A 19903-nucleotide genomic window follows, 5' to 3' on the forward strand; every position below is an offset into this window, starting at 1 on the left:
GTTGTTGTTCTCTGAAAATTTTCAAAAAAGAATTAAGAACTGTTGGCACAGACGACCTCCTTCTTCCCCTAAAATTCTGGGAATGTTTCAAGTCATACTAGCTGAGAAAAATGAATAAGTTTCAACCAAACTAAAGCAAGATTTGACACAGACCTGAAGATTGCTATTATATTTAAACTGGCATTCAAGGGTTTTGGGTTTTTTTAAAAAATAGGAAAAGATATGAACCAAATTGTAGGAAAATATCACTTTTCCTTTTTATTATTTTTCTATGGTGCCTAGAAATGGCTGTCTTCATAGAGGATGTCATATATATATATATATATGTATGTATCTTTTTTTTGTAAGAGTAGTTGGCAAGAATCTGGTCATCCAGAAAAGAAAAGAAATTTGGAAATTGGATAATAAAATATTTGTAGGACATTAACTTAGTCCTTCTTGAGAAGAGCTCCGAACACATTCATGTGATTAGGAAACATTTTTGTCATGGTTTTCTCTGAGGAAAGAACCTTCCTGTGGTCTGAGTGTTCTTACTGTGGGAGGAAAGTCTTCCTTCACTACAATTGTTTATCCTCATGCCATTTAATTGACTCCTAACAGCCTCTCTTATTTTACAACAGACCCAGAAGTTAAAAACCTCCTTTCAGATGATAGCTCAGAAGGTCTCAGTCTCTTGGATCTGCTAAGCTTCACCTATCAAGTAGCCCGAGGAATGGAGTTTTTGGCCTCTAAAAACGTAAGTGCCTTCAAGAGACTAAGGCCAGAACAGGGTACATACAAGAAGTGTCTCGTACTGAGCTCGGGGATAGAGGAGGAAAGCCTTAGGAATTGTGTCTTTGGAGGAAGGAGAAGGTGATTCCAAGCAAACTTTTTTCATATAGAGAAAAAGCTGCTGCATAGATTAGGGTGCAGGTAGAAGAGGAATTCCTGCTCTGATTACCTCTCCTTTATTCAGCTATCTCACCATCACTGATGTCATTCTCTGTGATGAAAATCACAGAAGGTTGCTGGTACATTCTTATGTCATGCAGACTTTTCCTTGGCAATATCTAGACTAGTGGAGAGTCTCTTTCTTTTTCTTTTTTAAGATTGGGGGCATGGTTGGGAATGGGTAGAAAGTAGGAAAGTTCTCAGCCCTATCGCACGAACCAGCTCTTTAATGCTGCGTGTGTCTCTGTACAGTGTGTGCACCGTGATCTAGCTGCTCGTAATGTCCTTCTGGCTCAAGGAAAAATCGTGAAGATTTGTGACTTTGGCCTGGCCAGAGACATCATGCATGATTCCAACTATGTGTCCAAGGGCAGTGTAAGTATCTGGTCTGTTTAATTGGCTTCTTTTTTCTTTAGAATTGTTAGACTATAGCACCTATCTCTTCTGGGTAACTAAGGATAGTGATTTCATGGTGGGAATGGAGCTCCCTTGGAATGGACTAAATCATGACATGATGCCACGATCTGTTCATTTCTGTCATGTTCACATGTAGCTTCAGGTTCTATAGCTAAGTTGGTTCTATGGCAATTCATGTGAACTATTTTATGTCCAAAAACATGGATTGAGGATGCCATTTTGATTATGCAGGCATATTACCACCTATTCAGGTAAATAGAAACTCCTTAAAATAGATGAATTCTTTTTGAAAAGTTAACCTGATATATTGGAGAAAGGACTGAGCTGTATGTCAGTCATCCTGAATTTTCATCATGGTTTTGTAATACCCATGTAACCTTGGGCAAGCCAATTTACCTGTTTGGATCTCTTTTTCCCCTATCTCTCAGATGGTTTCTGAGGTCCTTTCTAACTCTCAATTATATATTTTATTTAAAAAAAAAAACCCTTATCTTGTGTCTTATAATTGATACTAAGTATCAAATTCCAAGCAGGAAAGCAGTAAGGTCTAGGCAATTAGACTTAAGTGATTTGCCCAGGGTCACACAGCTAGGAAGTATCTGAGACTACATTTGAACCCAGTTCTCCTGACTCCAGGCTTGGCTCTCTATCTGCTGAGCTATCTAGCTGTCCCTAGATTATCTATTTTATGGTTAGGGTATGTCTGGAGAGACCACAGAATATATGGCACAATGACAACATATTTTGATTTTCATAATGGAATATAGTCTGTAATGATCCTGTATCACTCACTTTAATGAGACTTTGTAGACCCGTCATGGCCCTCCCCCCTCCCTCAACTCTCTCTTTAAAAATTAAATTAGTCTTTATTATCTTTACTCTCTCTCTCTCTCTCTCTCTGTCTCTGTCTCTGTCTCTGTCTCTGTCACACACACACACACACACACAATTGAGCAATTGAGCTGATCAGGTTCTGGTGTCACCAAGGTTTCTGCTGACCCTTCTCTTAGAAAGTAAGCTGGGTGAACACCAATAATCCCTGCAACCATTGAGGCAGAGGCTGACAGATCTCTTGAGTTCAGGAGTTTTGAGATGCAGTGAGCTAAATCATTTGGTTGCCATTTACCCAAAAAGTCACTAGGTAAATTACCAGTTGCTCAATTTTTTTTTCAGTGAAGGACAGGAAAGTTCTCATTTTAGGCTCAAATCTGCCTTTGGGGATTTTTCTTCTTTGGAGAAAGGGGTTGAGGTTGGGGAATGCATATAATGTATCATTTATAACATCAGACTTTTTTGATATTTTCACTTTTGCAGAACCTTTTTTTAATATTAAAAATTCTTTATTATAAAAGATGTCTTTCTGGGAGGATGCAGGGGGAAAACATGTAGATGTCAAAGCAAAAAATAGACTTAAAAAAAAAGAATAAGAGTTGGAGGAATTAAGTATTCCTGAGGATTAATTCCTTGCAGCAAAAAGCACATCAGAATCCTAACTGGTTACAGGGCAAGGATTATTCAAAAAAGTCTTTCAAGTACCCTGCAAAGAAGAAATCTTGTTTCTGTGACTGTCCTTCATCTTCATCTGTGGTAGTAAAAACATGGTCCTGTGGCATGACCTGTATTTTTTTTAATGTGTGTGCATCTCTTCCCCTTGCCTTTCTTGGTTGCAGACTTTTCTCCCTGTGAAGTGGATGGCTCCTGAAAGTATCTTTGACAATCTGTATACCACACTGAGTGACGTCTGGTCTTATGGCATCCTGCTATGGGAGATCTTTTCCCTTGGTATGTACTTGCAATGTCTCATTAATAAACTTGTATTCCAAGTATTCCTTCTGTCCTGGAGGCAGCTGAGCAGGGAAAATCAGGGTGTCACAAGTACAAGATGGTAAATCAGGATAAATCAGGGTGAAGGTTGTCATCTGAACCCATTTCATAAGGGGTGAGCCCGGGCTTCATGCAGATGAGAAAAAAGAAGCAAGCTATTTCTCAGAACAGCCCTGAGCTCAAGATATATGCTACTAATTGCATGTTCCTGCACACCATGTATCTGAGATCATGAATGACTCCTGACCAGGTGTTAGGAGAATATTCTTAGCAATAATGTGTGGAAAGGGATCTGTGGGAGTTCAGCCTCCCCACTTTCCCCCTATTTCTTTCCTCTCATAGTGCCTCTTTTCCTCTACTGGTCACACCCATGTCCATATCTCTTCATTGGTGACCCTTTTGCTGTTGACTTTGGAGTCAAGTGGGGTCGAGTGGGATAGTGGTCCCTTTCCCTTTAAGTAGGATATATATATATATATATATATATATATATATATGGAAGGGACCTGAAGGGTCACAAAATTCAGTTTTCTCATTTTATAGATGAAGAAACAGTCCCAGAGAATGCTGATGGTCACTTAGGGAGTGACAGATATAGGCCATCGTCTTCAGACAGGTAGCCACCTCTGAAACGATATCAGGAGCACTTAGATGATGCAGTGAATAAAGCACTGGCCCTGAAAGAAGGCTCAAATTCAAATTCAGCCTCACTTAATGGCAGTATGATTCTGGGAAAATCACTTAACCCCATTTGCCTCAGTTTCCTCATATAGAAAATGAGCTAAAAGACAAGGAAATGGTTAACCATTCTAGTATCTTTACCAAGAAAACCCCAAATGGGTCTTGAAGAGTTGGTCACAATTGAAATGACTGAATAACCACACCAATAATCTCAGCCAGTAAATGCTGAATTTCTACTATGAGCTCTATTCTATTATATTCTATTATTCTATAGCTGTGCTTGGTGACCTCACAGAGGTACAATTTAGTTGGGAAGCTAAGACTGAGGCACATGAAGACATGACCAATAAAAAACTTGATGCTACTGATATACTGATATAAATATACCTACTTGTGTTAGAACCTGTGTTCAGTGCTCCGGTAACAAAGACAGAAAAGGAATTATATCTGTCCCTGAGAGCTTACTTTCTGCTAGTAATTAAAAATGAGGGTACTTTTCAAAAAAAGAATGGACCACTTGAGTTGGGCCCTGAAAGGCAGGTGACATAAAAATGTCTCACAGATTCTCTTGTTACTCTAAAGGAATGGCAAAAGTGAGCTTTCTCTTCTGTCAATCACCCCGAATAATCTACTTCTCTAATAGAATGCATAGTAGCTAGCCTCTCATAATGACAATTTATGTCCGGCAGTGCAGCTTCTGGCTGGGTCTGGAGAATCGAGGAGGTTATTGAAATTATTCAAGGTTCAAATCCTACATTTTCTTTAATTCCCAGAAGTGTTAAGATCAAAGTGGCTTTTTTTCCTCCTCATTTATTAAAATGATTTTCTGAATTCTCCATTTGATTCTCCATATGTCATCTAGGTGGAGTACCTTAGGGTACTTTGTCTGATGATGCAAAGTCCTTTTACCTGTGTCATTTCAGGGCTTAAGGGTTTCTCAAGCCAGTGCATCCACATCATTCCAAAAGTTGGAAGCAGGCATGAGAAACCATGTGAACTGGGAGCCGGATACTATCAGAACTCTTCCAGACCAATGCAGACAAGCCTGAGAGGACCCAGTAAACTGGGGGCCCTTTCAAGTTTCTTACTCATTCTTTTCCTTCAAAAAAGTCAAAGGAGAATTCCCATGTGATTTATCGCCCTTCTTACCTTATCTCCCTCTAACATACCTTCCTGAGCAGTAGAGAGAGTCATTTCTCTAACAAGTAAGCCATTTGTTTGGAATTCTGAATAGTGTTCAAATTTAGCTACAAGGGCACATTACTTCAATTAAGATTTTTTTTTTTAGAAAGGGGATTTGACTTCTCTTCCACATACTTTGGAATGTGATCAGTTATATCCCCATTATAGATCCAGCACCACCAGTGTGATTTGTGTAAGCACTGCTATTTCCTACAGTTCTTAAATTAATAGCTCATCTCCTTGTTTGGTAATATTGTGTGGGGAATGTTTTTGTGTTCAGGAGGCACACCCTATCCTGGAATGATGGTGGATTCTACTTTCTATAATAAAATCAAAAGTGGATACCGAATGGCCAAACCCGACCATGCCACCAGTGAAGTGTAAGCTTTCCTTGAATCTGTGGTTGGGCACCCTTCTTGCCTGTGCTGCTGTAGCTGGGGTGGGGACTGGCTCTGCTCCTTCTCACACTGGATTCTATTCCCTCTTTAGATATGAAATCATGGTGAAGTGCTGGAATAGTGAGCCCGAGAAGAGACCCTCCTTTTACCACCTGAGTGAGATTGTGGAAAATTTGCTACCTGGACAATATAAGAAGGTTTGTCTCTCAGCCATCTGGGAAGGCTGTGAGTGGGTCTCCTTGGAGGCTGGAGGAGGGAAATTCAAACAAGCACAATGCTGACTTTGACATTTATAGATTTTTAAAAGATTTATAAAGCCCCTTAGGTATATTATTTCACTTGGTCTTCCCAACAACCCAACTACTGTGGGAAAGATGCTAAGTACAGAATCACAGAACCTAGGATTGAATCATTTATATGTAACCTTGAGAAAATCCTTGAACCAATCTGGCCTTTAGTTTCCTCATCTGAAAATGAGGAGATTTCAATTGTTCACTTCTAGGGGGGAAAAAAAAAAAGCCTTCTAGCGATAGACTCCTGGTCCTCTGAAGTAAGTACGATAGGTATTATTTATTGTTCCCATTTGAGTGATGTGGAAACTAAGGCTCAGTGATTTGCCTACAGTCATACAACTAGTATGTATCTGAGGCTGACTCAATTCAGCTCTTCCTGACTCCAAGGCCAATTCCCTAGATACTACACTGTGTTACCTCACGTTTTTTAAACACCCATTACATATAAAGTTTGAAAGGGCAGAAGAACAAAGATGGCAGAAATTCCTGATGGCAACACTAGGATGAAGGCATTTTTTCAAAATGGTGATGATGGAACACAGCCTCTGGATTCAAAGACCGCTCCTCAGGTATCAGGTGGAAATGTTTAGTGCAAGTCATCTGTCCAAGGCAGTATGCCCCATTTCCTGCAGGGCTCCTCTTTCATCTTTGGGCCTTCTGTTAGCAACACCTGTAAATGCTTTATTTCCCAGATGTTAGAGTGTTTGAAATGACAATGTGGCTAGCCATCGCAGGACAACCACACTTCATTAAGCTGCCAAGCTGACTCCACTTAGATCCATGGAAAACTGGTTTTTACCAAATGACTTGGACAGATGCTATCCATGGCTTGCTGTTACCACAACTGATTATCTGCTTTGTCCAAACTAATGAATGCAATTGCAAGGAAGAGTATGGAATGCCACCACACACATGAAGGAAGCAACTCTCTACATGAGAGTTGAGGAATCTAGAAATATTTCAGTCCTCTCCCAGATATTGAGTTTGATTGCCCAACTTTTGGATTCTTCATACTTTTTCTCCTTTAACCCAGTTTCCTAGACAATTGTGCACTGGAAATTTCAGATGTTACTTATTTATTTTTTAAACCTTTGCTTATTGTCTTTTTTTTTGGTAACAATTCTGAGACAGAAGGACAAGGACTAGGCAAATAGGGTTAAATGACTTTCCCCAGAAGTGTCTGAGACCAGATTTGAACCCAGGGCCTTCCATCTCCAGGCCTGTTTCTCTATCCACCAAGCTGCCCTTGCCTTGTCTCTTTCTGGTCTATAGTCTCTTGGGTCATTGGCCTCTGAGTCTACCTTATGAATCATCAGGAAGAAAAGTGACAAATGAATTTGGAGACATTCTCTTTAATCATTCTTTTTTTTTTAAACCCTTACCATCCATCTTAGAATCAATACTGTGTATTAGTTCTAAGGCAGTAGAGTGGTAAGGGCTAGGTCATGGGGGTTCAGTGACTTGCCCAGGGTCACACAGCCAGGAAGTATCTGAGACCAGATTTGAACCTAGGACCTCCTGTCTCTAGCCTTGGCTCTCAAGCTACCTAGATACCACCTTTTTAAATCATTCTTGATTCCTTTATTTCTGTTTGGCCTGGAGTTAGGAAAATCTGAATCCAAATCTGGCCTCAGACAATTCCTCGCTGGGTGCCTGGGCAAGTCACTTAATCTCTTTCTGCCTGTTTGCTCAGCTATAAAATGGAAATGACCAGCAGGTCATTTACAATGTTGTTCTGAGGGCCAAGTGAGATAATATTTGTAAAGTGCTTAGCACAGTGCCTGTCACATAGTAGTTACTTCCTGAACGGTCGTTTTCTTCCTTCTTGCCTTCCCTTTCTGCAGTCAGGTCAGTAGCACCTGAGTAATGACATAAAATTGGTATTTGCAGAGTTATGAGAAAATCCACCTGGACTTCCTGAAGAGTGACCACCCTGCCGTTGCTCGCATGAGAGTGGATTGTGATAACACTTACATTGGTGTCACCTACAAAAATGAAGACCAGATGAAGGACTGGGAGGGCAGCTATGATGAACAGAGGCTGAGTGCTGACAGTGGCTATATCATCCCTCTGCCTGACATTGACCCTATCCCTGAAGACGACCTAGGCAAGAGAAACAGACACAGGTAGGTGTCGTCTGTGGACCATATTGTTTTATCATCAGGGATTTTGAACCGAGGAGGATGGAATAAGGTATAGAGAAGCCATTCTTCCCAACCCATTCACTTTACAGATGAATAAACTGAGACCCAAAAGAAGTGACTTGTCTAGAGTCACTATTCAGCTGCCTGCCTAGAGATTTTTTTTAACCCTTACCTTCTATCTTAGAATCAATACCATGTATTGGTTCTAAGGCAGAAGAATGATAAGGGCTAGGCAGTAGGGGTTAAGTGTCACAGGGCCACATGTTGGAAGTGCCTGAATTCAGATTTGAACCCAGGACATTCTATCTCTGGGCCTGGAACTCAATCTATTGAGCCACCTAGCTGCCTCCATGCCTAGAGATCTGTCATCCCTGTTTCTAGCTTTGTTATTATTATTATTTTAGGAGAGGGAAATATTGGTAAGTGAGGGATGCACAGCACACTTGCAATAAGACACTGAAAAGCCTCACTGGCAGGAGAAGAGCCTCCTGGTACAAACTGTTTGGTTCGTAGCCTTTCTTTTCTAGCTGCCTTCCTTTGGGTTGTGGCAGTGAGCATTTTTACCAGGGGTAAGCAGGGTAGTTATAGAAGTTATTGAAATGGGTTGATCCCTATGGAAACTTTTTAAGCAGCCATAAAGAAAAGTTTAGGAAGAGAAGAGTTAAATAGAATGACCAAAATGACTCTGGAGATTGCCTGTCTTTTGCATTTCTTTATGTAATTCCTAATTTGAATCACTACATTAGGACAGATAATGAGCATTTTACTACTACTTTTAAAATTTATTTATTGTTGATAAAAAGAAACCTAACTGGGAAGCTAGGTGGCACAGTTGATAGGCCCTGGAGTCAGAAAGACTCACCTTCCTGTGTTCAAATCTATTCTTAGACACTTCCTAAGTGCATGATCCTGGAGAAGTTTCTTAACTTTATTTGCCTCAGTTTCCTCACCTGGAAAGTGAGTTGGAGAAGGAAATGGCAAACCACTCCAGTATCTTGGTCAAGAAAACCCTAAATGGGGTCATGAAGAGTCAGACAGGAATGAAAAATAACAATAACAAAGAACCACTAATCCAACTGGGCGAACAGTATAGTAATAAATTCTGTAATGGCAAATACCCTTTGTAACCGTAACCCAACCGGTTTAGCAATAAGCCTCAGTTTCCCATATTCTCTGTCTTCCCCAGTTCCCAGACATCTGAGGAAAGTGCCATTGAGACAGGTTCCAGCAGCTCCACCTTCATCAAGAGAGAGGATGAAACCATCGAGGATATCGACATGATGGATGACATTGGGATAGACCCGTCAGACCTGATTGAAGACAGCTTCCTGTAATGGTCAAGGATTTTGTGGAGCTATTCCATTTCTGAAAAGAGAGATGCTCACCATTCAGTCTAAAGACTTGAACACCCTTCAGAAAACCACTTTATTGCAATGCAAATGATGCAAGGAGGCTCAGTTTGTAAAGAAAACTTCCCCATAAGGGCTCAGAGACCATCCTGAACATGAATGAGTGAGATACTCTGGAAAGGACTGCTTCAGTGTTGCTCCTTGCAATACTTCTATAGCATCTCAACAGTAATTGCAGAGTTTTTTCTTTTTTCCAGGTAGATGGACAAAAGGAAAAGGGACCAGCTTTTTGTTTCAAGGGCATTGATGACTCTGATGAACAGAACTTTCATTGCATCACAGCACCATCATTGTAATTATGTAAATAAGTAGCTGAGGATGTGTTTAGATTTGTATTGAGTATATTCTCTGGACTTCTGAAGAGACCACTTAAAAACATTTATGTACTTCCCCCTTGAAATCCCATGTCAGCTGCTGTTGGGCTACCATGAGAAGTACATGCAAAACCACTTTTGAAACGTAAAGGATATTGCTACTATAGCAAGTTATCTGACTATTTTTTTAGTGTTGAGTAATAAAGAAGAAAGATAATCATTAACAAACCTTCTTTTGATAGAATTGGGCTGTTTAGAAGAAGCCCAACAAATCTTTTACATATTGCTAACTACATTAATACTACGACTACTGTCATCATTTATACTAAATGTGTAATTTAGAACACATCTCCCTTCAGAGAAAGCACAATTTGGAAACATCAACACAAATCCAGCAACAAAGATCAGCTGTACTAAGTAGGTAATGACTTTATTGGGTTTGGGGCATTTATACTGAATAACCTTTGGCTATATAAGATAATAATAGCATTAGCAGATTAAAGTTAGTTGAACATAGAGGGGAAAAAAAAAAACCATGTAGCATCACCCAGACCAGTCCCAAGTTCTGGGGTTTTTGTTCTTTGTAAAATAAGACATTGTCTAATCTGTTGTACTAAAAAAAAGAATGAAACTTGTAAAGCAGTAAATGTTCCCTCCTGTGCAAATGGACAAGTCTCTGCTTGGCCAGGCTTCTTATGGAACATAAACAAGGAGGATTTGTGGCTGCTGTCATTCTGGTGTACCCAGAATCAAAAATTATCCGAGGAAGTCAAAGCCTTGACTAGCATTGGAAACAATCTAAACCCCCTCCGCCTTCTATAGCTTTGCTGGTTGGGGGACTATGGTACGCATCAGATTATAGGAAGTTGATTTAAGGTAGAATGTAAGCTCTTTTCGGGCAGAGACAGGTTTTTTTGGGGGTGTGTGTGTGAGTGTGTGAGAGTGTGTGAGTGCACATGCATGTGTGTATCTTTATATCCCCAGTGCCTAGCACAATGCTTCACATAGAGTAGGTGCTTAATAAATGTTCAATTGAACCGAATTGAAGAATGGGGGGGGGGGGGAAGCAATCTGAAATTTGGAATTAGACTAGTGCTGCCTTTCGAACTTCTTAGTTTCAGATTAACCAGACCATACCATATACCTGGCAAGTTAGGCCCCTTTGTATAGTTCTTCTGTATGAGCTGAGATCAAGAAAGCTAGCTTTTAGGGTTTGTGGGTTTTTTCAGAGCTTCCACGGTTTATTTACTTCTTCCCTGTATAGCAATTCTTGTGATTAGACCTTGAGTTAAAAAGAAAAGTGGGTAAAATGAAGCCATTCATACAACGTGGATAAAATTTTAGCTCAACATTTTGAGTAGGATGGTGTATTTGTTGTATTTTTTAAGCAATTTTGAAATAAGTAGCTTCATTTTTTGGTCAAGTTCTCTAAACCATTTGAATCAGTTGTTTGTAAAAACATGGACTTAAGTTCTGCAATATCTTTTGTTTTTGACAACATAAGAATGAAATGCAGCCTGTAGCTACAGCAATCACTCTTTACACTAGCAGGTGGTGATTTGGGATGATGTATGAGCAACAGCTAGATGCCTGATTGGTATCCACTCTCAACATAAACCTTTTCTTTCTTGGATGCTCTTCCTTGTTTAAAGCCTAAGCCCATGGAGCTCTGCCTGTTACAAGGGACAAAATAACTGGAGTTTCGAGAACCAGTCCGACTTGAAATGCATTTGTGTTTCCAGAATCACAATTCAAGACTTCTCTGTTTATCAACCAATCACCTATTCTCTTATAGACTTCCATTGATGCTTTCTGTTCCTGCTCTGCACCTACCCATCATATCTCCTGGCACAATATATACTGAGCTCCTGGACCAGTGGCTCCCACAGTCCTATTTGTCAAAAGCTCAGCCACTGGGCTGAGACACTATCATTTCTAGTCTGTGTCCTGGAACAGCATTTTGTTGTGTGTGTTTTCATTGTATTGCAAGTTTGTTTGTTTGTTTGTTTATGGCTTCCTTGTGAGAAGCCACTAGAAGGAAAATCATCAATCCTACCAGCTCTCCGTTTGTATGACGACAATCAAAAGCTAGCCTAAGAAATGCAACTTGTGAGTTTTTAATGGTCAATGATTTCCTTAAAATGTGGTCTGACAACTTGTACAAAATGGTCCTGTTTTGTGAAGAGGGACGTAAGATAAGGTGATGTTATACATCCATATGTATATATGTATTTCTATATAGACGGAGAATACTGCCAAAACATTTATGACAAGCTGTATCACTGCCTTTGTTTATATTTTTTTGACTGTGATATACCCCACAGGCACGTTAACTGTTGCACTTTTGAATGTCCAAAAAGTATATTTTAGAATAATAAAAAAAAGTGTTTCCAAAATAATGGCGTGGTGTATTATGTGAGGAGGGCAAATTGATTGGGAAAGACTATTGGTATAAAATGCAATATGAATACCCCTTTTTAATTTTGTTTTAAAATGTATAAATTCAGATCTTTATATTTCAATAAATGTTATATAATTTAAAGTTATACTGAAGGTCTAGCTTAATTTTTCTCAAGCAAGAAATTACAAAATAATGTAAACTTGGGTGTTGGGTTTGGGGTTAGGAATCAGTCAATAAACACTTACATTATGTGTCTACTGTGTACCAGAAACTGGGTTGGTTTGGTAAAATGAATGAAATAGTTACAATTCGAAAGGTGTGACAGGAAGGGCTGTGTTCAAACCCAATCTCATATTTTTTAGCTATGTGATCTCTGACAAAATCTCTTTTCATCTATCTCTAAGACTTGTGGAAAGTTGATCCATTCTTTGGATTTAGTCTATCTTAGTTTTATTGGTTAAAAAAAAAAAGCTTAATTTTAACTAGGTCCCAAAGTTGTTTTCTTAACAATTGGATAGATTACTCTCTTCATTCACTTTCTAAAAATTCTTTTGGGATTGAAGGTTAGATGGTATGGGTGATTAAAGCCCTTAATGGTTTATCTCTCAGCCTAGAGTTTTAGGTTTCTGATGCTATGGAGTGGTCTCTGAACCATCTCCTATGAACTGAGTCATTTCCAAAAGACAGAGTTTTGCCCAAAGATTATAGGCAATTTAGCTTTTCTAAGAAGAGTGCCTCATCTTACAATGAAAACTCCATTTCTTTAGAAATACCAAAACCTTAGAAACAGTTCTCTATAAGAGCAAAATTGATGGCGTGGAAACAATCTTGGATTTGGAGCCAGGACTTGGAGACTTGAGTTGGAATCCCAGTTCTACCAGCTACCATCTCTGTGGGCAACTCACTTTTGTAAAACGGGGCATCCTCGTATGACCTGCCTTCGAGTTGTGAGGAAAGAGTTCTCTAAACCTTGAAGTGCCATCTAAATGTGAGTTATGCTGGATTTTTGATTACTTATCAGAAGAGTTCTTGTTTTATACTTATATACTTTATACTTTAGTTCTTGTTTTATAGCATCTCCCCTGCTGCTGGAGCCACAGCCTACCAAGGAAATGATTATGTGAATATTTAGACATGAATCTGGGTGTCCTACAGTACTCCAAAATCAAATAACAAATGACTTGGATCATATGGGTTTTTAAAATTACACATGCCTCATCTGACTTGTTACTCATGTGAATAAATGAGACATGACCATATTGCTTATCAAATCCAGAAACTCCTCATTCATTCTACAAATAGAACAAATGGCCTGTGGGTCAAATCCTATCCCTCACAACCCAAGTAATTACAGTAGTGATAGCAGACTGATCAAACGGCAGATGAGGTAGATAGCAATCCTGTAAAAAAGCCTCATTGGCCTATTGTAAACAGAAATAATATCCCAAACTGGAAGGCACTAGGAGGTCCTCTAGACCAACCTCCTCATAGGGGAAGAAACAGACTCAGAGATATCAACTTTCCTGACATCATTGGTGGAGTAAATAATGGGTTCAATGACCTCTACAGTTCTCTGACTACAAACCTTGCTTCCTTCCTACTTCTTACTTCTTCAACCCAGTTTTCCAGGAGTTCTCAGTGAGAATCTTGCATCTCTGTTCAGGTGCCTACTTGTCTCTCTCAGGTTGATGCCTTGATAATGTGTTTTCCAGGATGCCAATCCTAATATCTTTAAGCTTTTCTATTTCATTTAACCTCCTTAAAGAGTTTTCAATTCTGTTAACTCATTAAACATTAAATCCTTCCAACAGTCCTTCAAGTAGGCATTTTGCAGGTGAAGAAACTGAGGCATGGATATATTAAGTCACTGCCCCCAGACATATTAGCAGCAGAACTGAGATTAGAATTCAAATCCTCTGTCAGAACTATAATGATCTATCTTGACTCCTTTGCTAAGCAGGGAAGGGAGGAGACCTGAGTCACTTTTGGTTTTCAGAAAACAAAGTTCTAGGGCACTGTCAGTGTGAGGGAGATCCTAGAACATAGTAGGACTGCTGCTGGGAAGTTCACCAGAGGGACAGTGGGACAGAACCATACACATTCAGATGTACTGATGGGGGAGGAAGAGGATGGGACCCATTCTCTAGACTAAGTATTCTTAACTTTGTTTTTGTGTTCTAGATCTCTTTGGCAGCCTGTTCTCAGGATTAAAGGAAATGGCAAATTTCAGTTAAATTTTAGAGCAAATAAAGATGTAGCTTTGTCCCATGAAATCTAAACATACATCTTGGATGATAAGTTAAGAACCTCTGCCCTCAAGAATGTGGCCTTTGGCCCTCTAGTGTAATGCGTGATCTATAGTTTCCTCAAAGTCTACCTTCCAGAAAGTGAGGGCAGAGGAGGGGTGATCCCAGAAAGAAGCCAGACCATGCCTGCTGTGTGACTTGTTGATCATTGGGCCAGAAGAGCAACTTGTGGGTTGGCAGTGGTGGCTCTAGGAAGGGTGAGGAAGGAACAGCTTCCCCTCCCACCATGTCTAATGTCCTACAGCAAAGCCATAGCCACCACTGGCTATTGCTCTGCCCTGATGCCTAGTCCAGTGTTCTGCCTGATAGAATTAGCTGGGGGCAGCTAGGGGCTCAATGGTTTGAGAGCCAGGCCTGGGGATGGAAGGTCCTGAGTTCAAATATGACCTCATATACTTCCTAGTAAGTCACTTAATCCCCATTGTCTCACTCTTACCACTCTTCTGCCTTTGAGTCAATACATAGTATTGATTCTAAGATGGAAAGTAAGGTTTTTAAAAAAAAAGAAGTAGCCTTTGTCAAATAATTTACATTGATATAGAGCTTTAAGGTTTATAAAGTATTTTGCATGAGTCTTATAACAACTGGGAAATATTTCTGAATATTATCCCTCTCCCCCTCATTTTGCAAATGAGAAAGCTGCAGGCTGAGGAGGGTTAAGTGACTTGTCCAGAGTCATGGAGCTAGTTGTCTGCCTGAGCCATGATTAGAACCCAGGTCTTCTGACTCTAAGTTCAGCTTTCTATCCATTATGGGCTAATAATACACGTGGATGTGCAGAAGGAGGTTGCTTTGCTTATCAATTTATTTCCTAAAGCAGGAAGCAGTTGGGGCAGTCTGCCTGAAAGGGACCCACTCAACATTTCTATAATGAGAACCTTTTCTTTTCAGAATAATAATAATAACAATAGTCACAATCACAGGCTTTATTCCTTTAATAGCTATATGCTCCAGAAAGTACAGCTCAAGGAAATGGCTTAAAATATGTGAACTCATCACCAGCCAGACAATTTTCCCCAGGATAATCAGGGTAATAGAAATGCTCCATATCATTCTCCCAAGATAAAATCGAGCACAAAATCCAGCCACATTGTCACAGCAAAATTAATATACTGTGTTCATAATGGATACATTTATTTTTTCCCCACAAACACAGTATATATGAAAATACATATGTGGTCTTAATTAGCAAACTATAACATTCTGTGCTACTCATAAATAGCACCCATGTACTGATGAATAATGAATACATTATCAAAAAGATATTCCTAAATTGATGTTTCCGTCACCACCAGTTTCGTTTACATATAAAGTTGATAGCGATATTAAGGAAATGTGGTCTCATGTGGCACTGGGAGCCCATTTGCTCCATGTTTCTGGTTTGTGGGCTAATTGGACTTTTTAAAAGATTTGCCACATTATCCTAGCAGATGGTATTTTGCTATATCATTATTCATGGATATTAATGACTTCCCTCTGTAGCATGTGGATGCTGTCTATTTTGAATTTCATTACATTTCATGCCGACTGCTCCAAGAAGAATTGGTTCCAGGATTCTGTCTGGAGCCTGGGCTGAGAATTGGTTGGTCAGTCAAGTTTTATACATCTGCGTTAGTTAATTCTTGGAAGGAGGGAGGAGGGCTTTCCTTTTTTCTTTGTCTTGGGTGCTGTATCGGTTGAATAATAGACTTTGCAAGTTTCATTAAATTAGGTGAATGTACTTGCCGTCTTTGTTGGTGTGCCAATAAACCCCAGGATGTAATGGTTACTGTTAATCTGGGCTCCCTTTCTCCTTGGCTTGTTTTTGGTATTCTGGTTGAGAGGGTGGAGAGTTTACCATATAGGTAAAAAAATACAAAAGTATAATATATAGTGATTCAGTCAGCAAAAAATTTGATTGTTCAACAAAAACCTATTGAGAAATGGTTTCCCCACTGTCTTTCCTGTTACTGGAAGGCTTGATAAGTTATAGGAAGGATCTTTCCAATCATCCAGTCACCTGGGAGTGGTGACAGCTCTGCACAGCAGAGGTCAAGAAGAGACACTTGTTAAAACTTTTTTTTTCAATTAAAAAATAAAAAAAAGAAGAGACATTTGTGGATCTTGGAGGCTCTTTAGTTCTCTCCCCAGAATCATGTCTTCTTACAGCCAGCCAAAAGCAAAGGGTGCTAAATGAGAAGGTAAGCTTTCCTGAAGAAATTGGGAAACTTTTCAATAAACTAAGTAAGAAGAGTAAAAGAAAGTGAAAATTGAATAGAGAGAAAGTTGGGTAGCATCCCCTTCCTCATTAGAATTGAGGATGCTTAGATGGGGCTTGGCCATCTGAAAGAACCATACTTGTTCTTGATTCCATATACATCCTCATGAAGCTGTTTTCTAATGTGTGGTTTGGTGTTTTGAGATGAAACTCTGGATTACAGATTACAGAAATGTGGCAGACCCTGTAAGACCTTATTACTTCGGTTGTATCTGACTCTTCACACCCACTCCCAGGCAGTCATTTTACAATTAGGAAACCGAGGCAAATGAGGGTAAGTAGTGTAAGTAAGGCTAGCTTTGAACTCAGGAAGATGAGCTTTCCTGATTCCAGGCCCAGCGCTCTATCCACTGCGCCACCTAGCTGTCCCTACTTTTCATTACAAAAGTAGTGTAATAAAATATTAAACTGAAGGAAACTTATTACTTGTTGAACTAGAGAGGACAAACTGAGGGGAACCTGTTTCTTCACAATGGCTGCTGTTCTCTGGCTGACTAGTGCTGCTACAGGAACCTAAACCTGCTTATGTGTAATGGAGGCAGATCAGGGATACTGCTGGGGGAGGCTGCCACACAGGGATGCTGATACACAGGGGACACTGCTTATAAGGGGTTTACTCTGGAGTTTGCCTATTGGTCCCTATTGATTGCTGATGGGTCAAATCTATTTCCTAAACCCCTTCCTCCCTCACCTCCCCAATCTTCTTTGAAGCTTTTGCTTCTTCCCTCCCTCCTGAGTGAACTATAATCATACTCTTGTTGCTTTCTCAGGCAAGGGGTTTATTGGGATAACAGGATGTGAAACTGAGGTAAGAGGGATGAGGAAATCCCTAATCTAAATGAGGTAAAATTGAGGGTTTGGGGAGTCACAAGTGTGTCTCTTAGACAGTTAGAAATATGGAGGATAACAGCAGTTCAAATCTTCTTTCTTCTTCTTCTTCACAAATCAACCAGGTCTCTCAGCCTAACCTCAGAAAGAAACAAAGTTCAAAGTCTCTAAGTTTCCTCTTGGCCAGCTCAATTCTCAAATAGATCACCAACTCAAAAGCTTCACCCCTGATCAGCTTCCACTGCTCAGAGTCAAAGTCCAAAAGCCAAGTCAACCTCACAAAAGTCTCTCAGCCAGCTTTCAACCTCCAGAGAGCAAGTGTGTGTCCCCCAGTCAGAGACCCAGAGACCAAAAAACCCCCTGGTCAACTCCAACTGCTCAGAGCCAGAGAGACAGAGACTAAGTTCAAAAGCCGGGTTTCTCTTCTTAGTATGGCCAGCCAAAAGCCTCCAGGGAAAAGAGTGACTTCCAGTCCCAGACACAGAGACCAAAAAAGCCCCTCCCCCTGTCAGCTCAACTGCCACCAACCAGGGACATTCCGTGGGAATCCCAGTTTTTGCAATTTAGAGCTAAATCTCCAGTCCTGCATCTTGGTCCACAGGTCCTGCAAAAACTTCTCTCTTCATATCTCTATCACAGTAGGAAAGATGGGTTTAGGAAACAAATGGAACTAGTTTGCTCAAGGAATTTAATCTGCAATTCTGGGGCATCAAGCAAGATTTTGCAAAGGTTTTTGTTGCTTCACAGCTATGAAAAATACGCTCAACATTTACCTGGAAAGTAAAGTTTTTTTTTTATAGGCTCCCTTTTTTGAAGGGGAGTTTTAATTTTTATCAACAATTTTGTTTTTATTTCATAATCTCTTCCTAATACACTCCTCCACCCTAACTGTACTTATAATTAATTAATGTCCAACTGCCTTCAGTGGTTTTTATTTTTTATTCTTTATTTTTTTAGCTTTTAAATATTTTTCCATTTTCCATGATTCATTTTCTTTCCCTCCCCTCTTCCTTCCCCCTTCTCAGAGCCAAGAAACAATTCCTGGGTTATACAAATGTTATCACTTGATACCTATTTCCATATTATTCATTTTTGCCATAGAGTGATTTTTAAAAGCCTAAACCCCAAATCTCATACCCATATGTGATAAGTGATGTCATTTGTTTTGCTTTTGCATTTCTATTTCCATAGTTCTTTCTCTCAATGTGGATAGCATCTTCAGTGTTTTTTTTTTAATTTACCTGTTACTTTTTAAAATCAATTTTTATTGATCTCTTGGGTTTTTTGGTCATCCATATTTCCCACAATATTTCCCTTCCCCACTCTCAAAAACTATCTCTTATAATAATATATCTAGGAAGAAAGAAAAGAAGCTTGATAAAACCAAAACAACACAAGTATCTAAAAAAGTTTGATGCTATCTATATTCATCCACCTACAATCATGGTCTCCAACTTCTACAAAGAAACTGGTCTGGGGAGCACTGTGTGGGTGACGATGGTGATGCCTTGGTTATTACAGTTCCTCAAGATTTAGTTTTAATTGTTTGCTTCTTCCTGTTTCCTTTTAAATTGTTGTAGTCGTTATGTATATTGCTTAATGGTTCTTCTTATTTCCCTTTGCACCAGTTCATATACTATGCTCTTCAAAGTTCCTCATATTTGCCATTTCTTTTTGCACAATACTATTCATTTGACACAGTTTGTAATGCTGTTTCACAGTTTGTAAAGCTATTTCCCCAATTGATGTATTTCTACTTAGTTTCTAGTCTTTTGCTTCCTCAAAAACATTTTGCTATCAATATGTTGGGATATATATATAGGTCTATCAGTTTATCAGTCAATCTGTATCTATCTATCTATCTATCTATCTATCTATCTATCTATCTATCTATCTATCTATCTATCTATCTATCCATCTATCTATCCTTCCATCTGCCTGCCTGCCTGCCTGTCTGTCTGTCTGTCTACCTACCTATATATCTATCCATGGATCTCTCTCACTTTATCTTTCTCTCTCTATCTGCCCATTCATCTGCCCGCCTGCCTGCCTGTCTGCCTGTCTGTCTGTCTATCTCTCTGTCTTTCTGTCTATCTCTCTGCCTACTTATCTACTTGTCTGTCTGTCTGTCTATCTATCTATCTATCTATCTATCTATCTATCTATCTATCTATCTATCTATCTATCTATCTATCTATCCATCTGCCTGCCTGCCTGCCTGCCTGTCTGTCTTTCTGTCTACCTACCTATCTATCTATCCATGCATCTCTCCCACTTTATCTTTCTCTCTCTATCTGCCCACTCATCTGTCTGTCTGTCTGTCTGTCTGTCTGTCTGTCTGTCTATCTATCTATCTATCTATCTATCTATCTATCTATCTATCTATCTGTCTGTCTGTCTTTCTGTCTATCTCTCTGCCTACTTATCTACTTGTCTATCTATCTATCTATCTATCTATCTATCTGTCTGTCTGTCTGTCTGTCTGTCTGTCTGTCTGTCTGTCTGTCTGTCTTTCTGTC

General features: G+C 39.6%; 1 protein-coding gene across 5 annotated transcripts in view; it reads left to right on the plus strand.

Annotated features, from left to right (window-relative positions):
- The window catches only part of PDGFRA (platelet derived growth factor receptor alpha), a 49340-nt gene extending 37202 nt beyond the window's left edge, over window positions 1-12138 (plus strand). For all 5 annotated transcript variants that reach the window (XM_007496451.3, XM_007496450.3, XM_056802617.1 and 2 more), the window contains exons 17-23: window positions 621-736; window positions 1183-1305; window positions 3018-3129; window positions 5315-5414; window positions 5524-5629; window positions 7616-7851; window positions 9056-12138. In XM_007496451.3, the coding sequence (XP_007496513.1) occupies window positions 621-736; window positions 1183-1305; window positions 3018-3129; window positions 5315-5414; window positions 5524-5629; window positions 7616-7851; window positions 9056-9203 (941 nt within the window). In that variant the 3' untranslated portion in view covers window positions 9204-12138. The remainder of the gene's footprint in view (window positions 1-620; window positions 737-1182; window positions 1306-3017; window positions 3130-5314; window positions 5415-5523; window positions 5630-7615; window positions 7852-9055) is intronic.
- The last annotated feature ends 7765 nt before the right edge of the window (window positions 12139-19903 follow it).

This window comes from Monodelphis domestica, chromosome 6 (assembly GCF_027887165.1).
Source record: "Monodelphis domestica isolate mMonDom1 chromosome 6, mMonDom1.pri, whole genome shotgun sequence".
NCBI lineage: Eukaryota > Metazoa > Chordata > Mammalia > Didelphimorphia > Didelphidae > Monodelphis > Monodelphis domestica.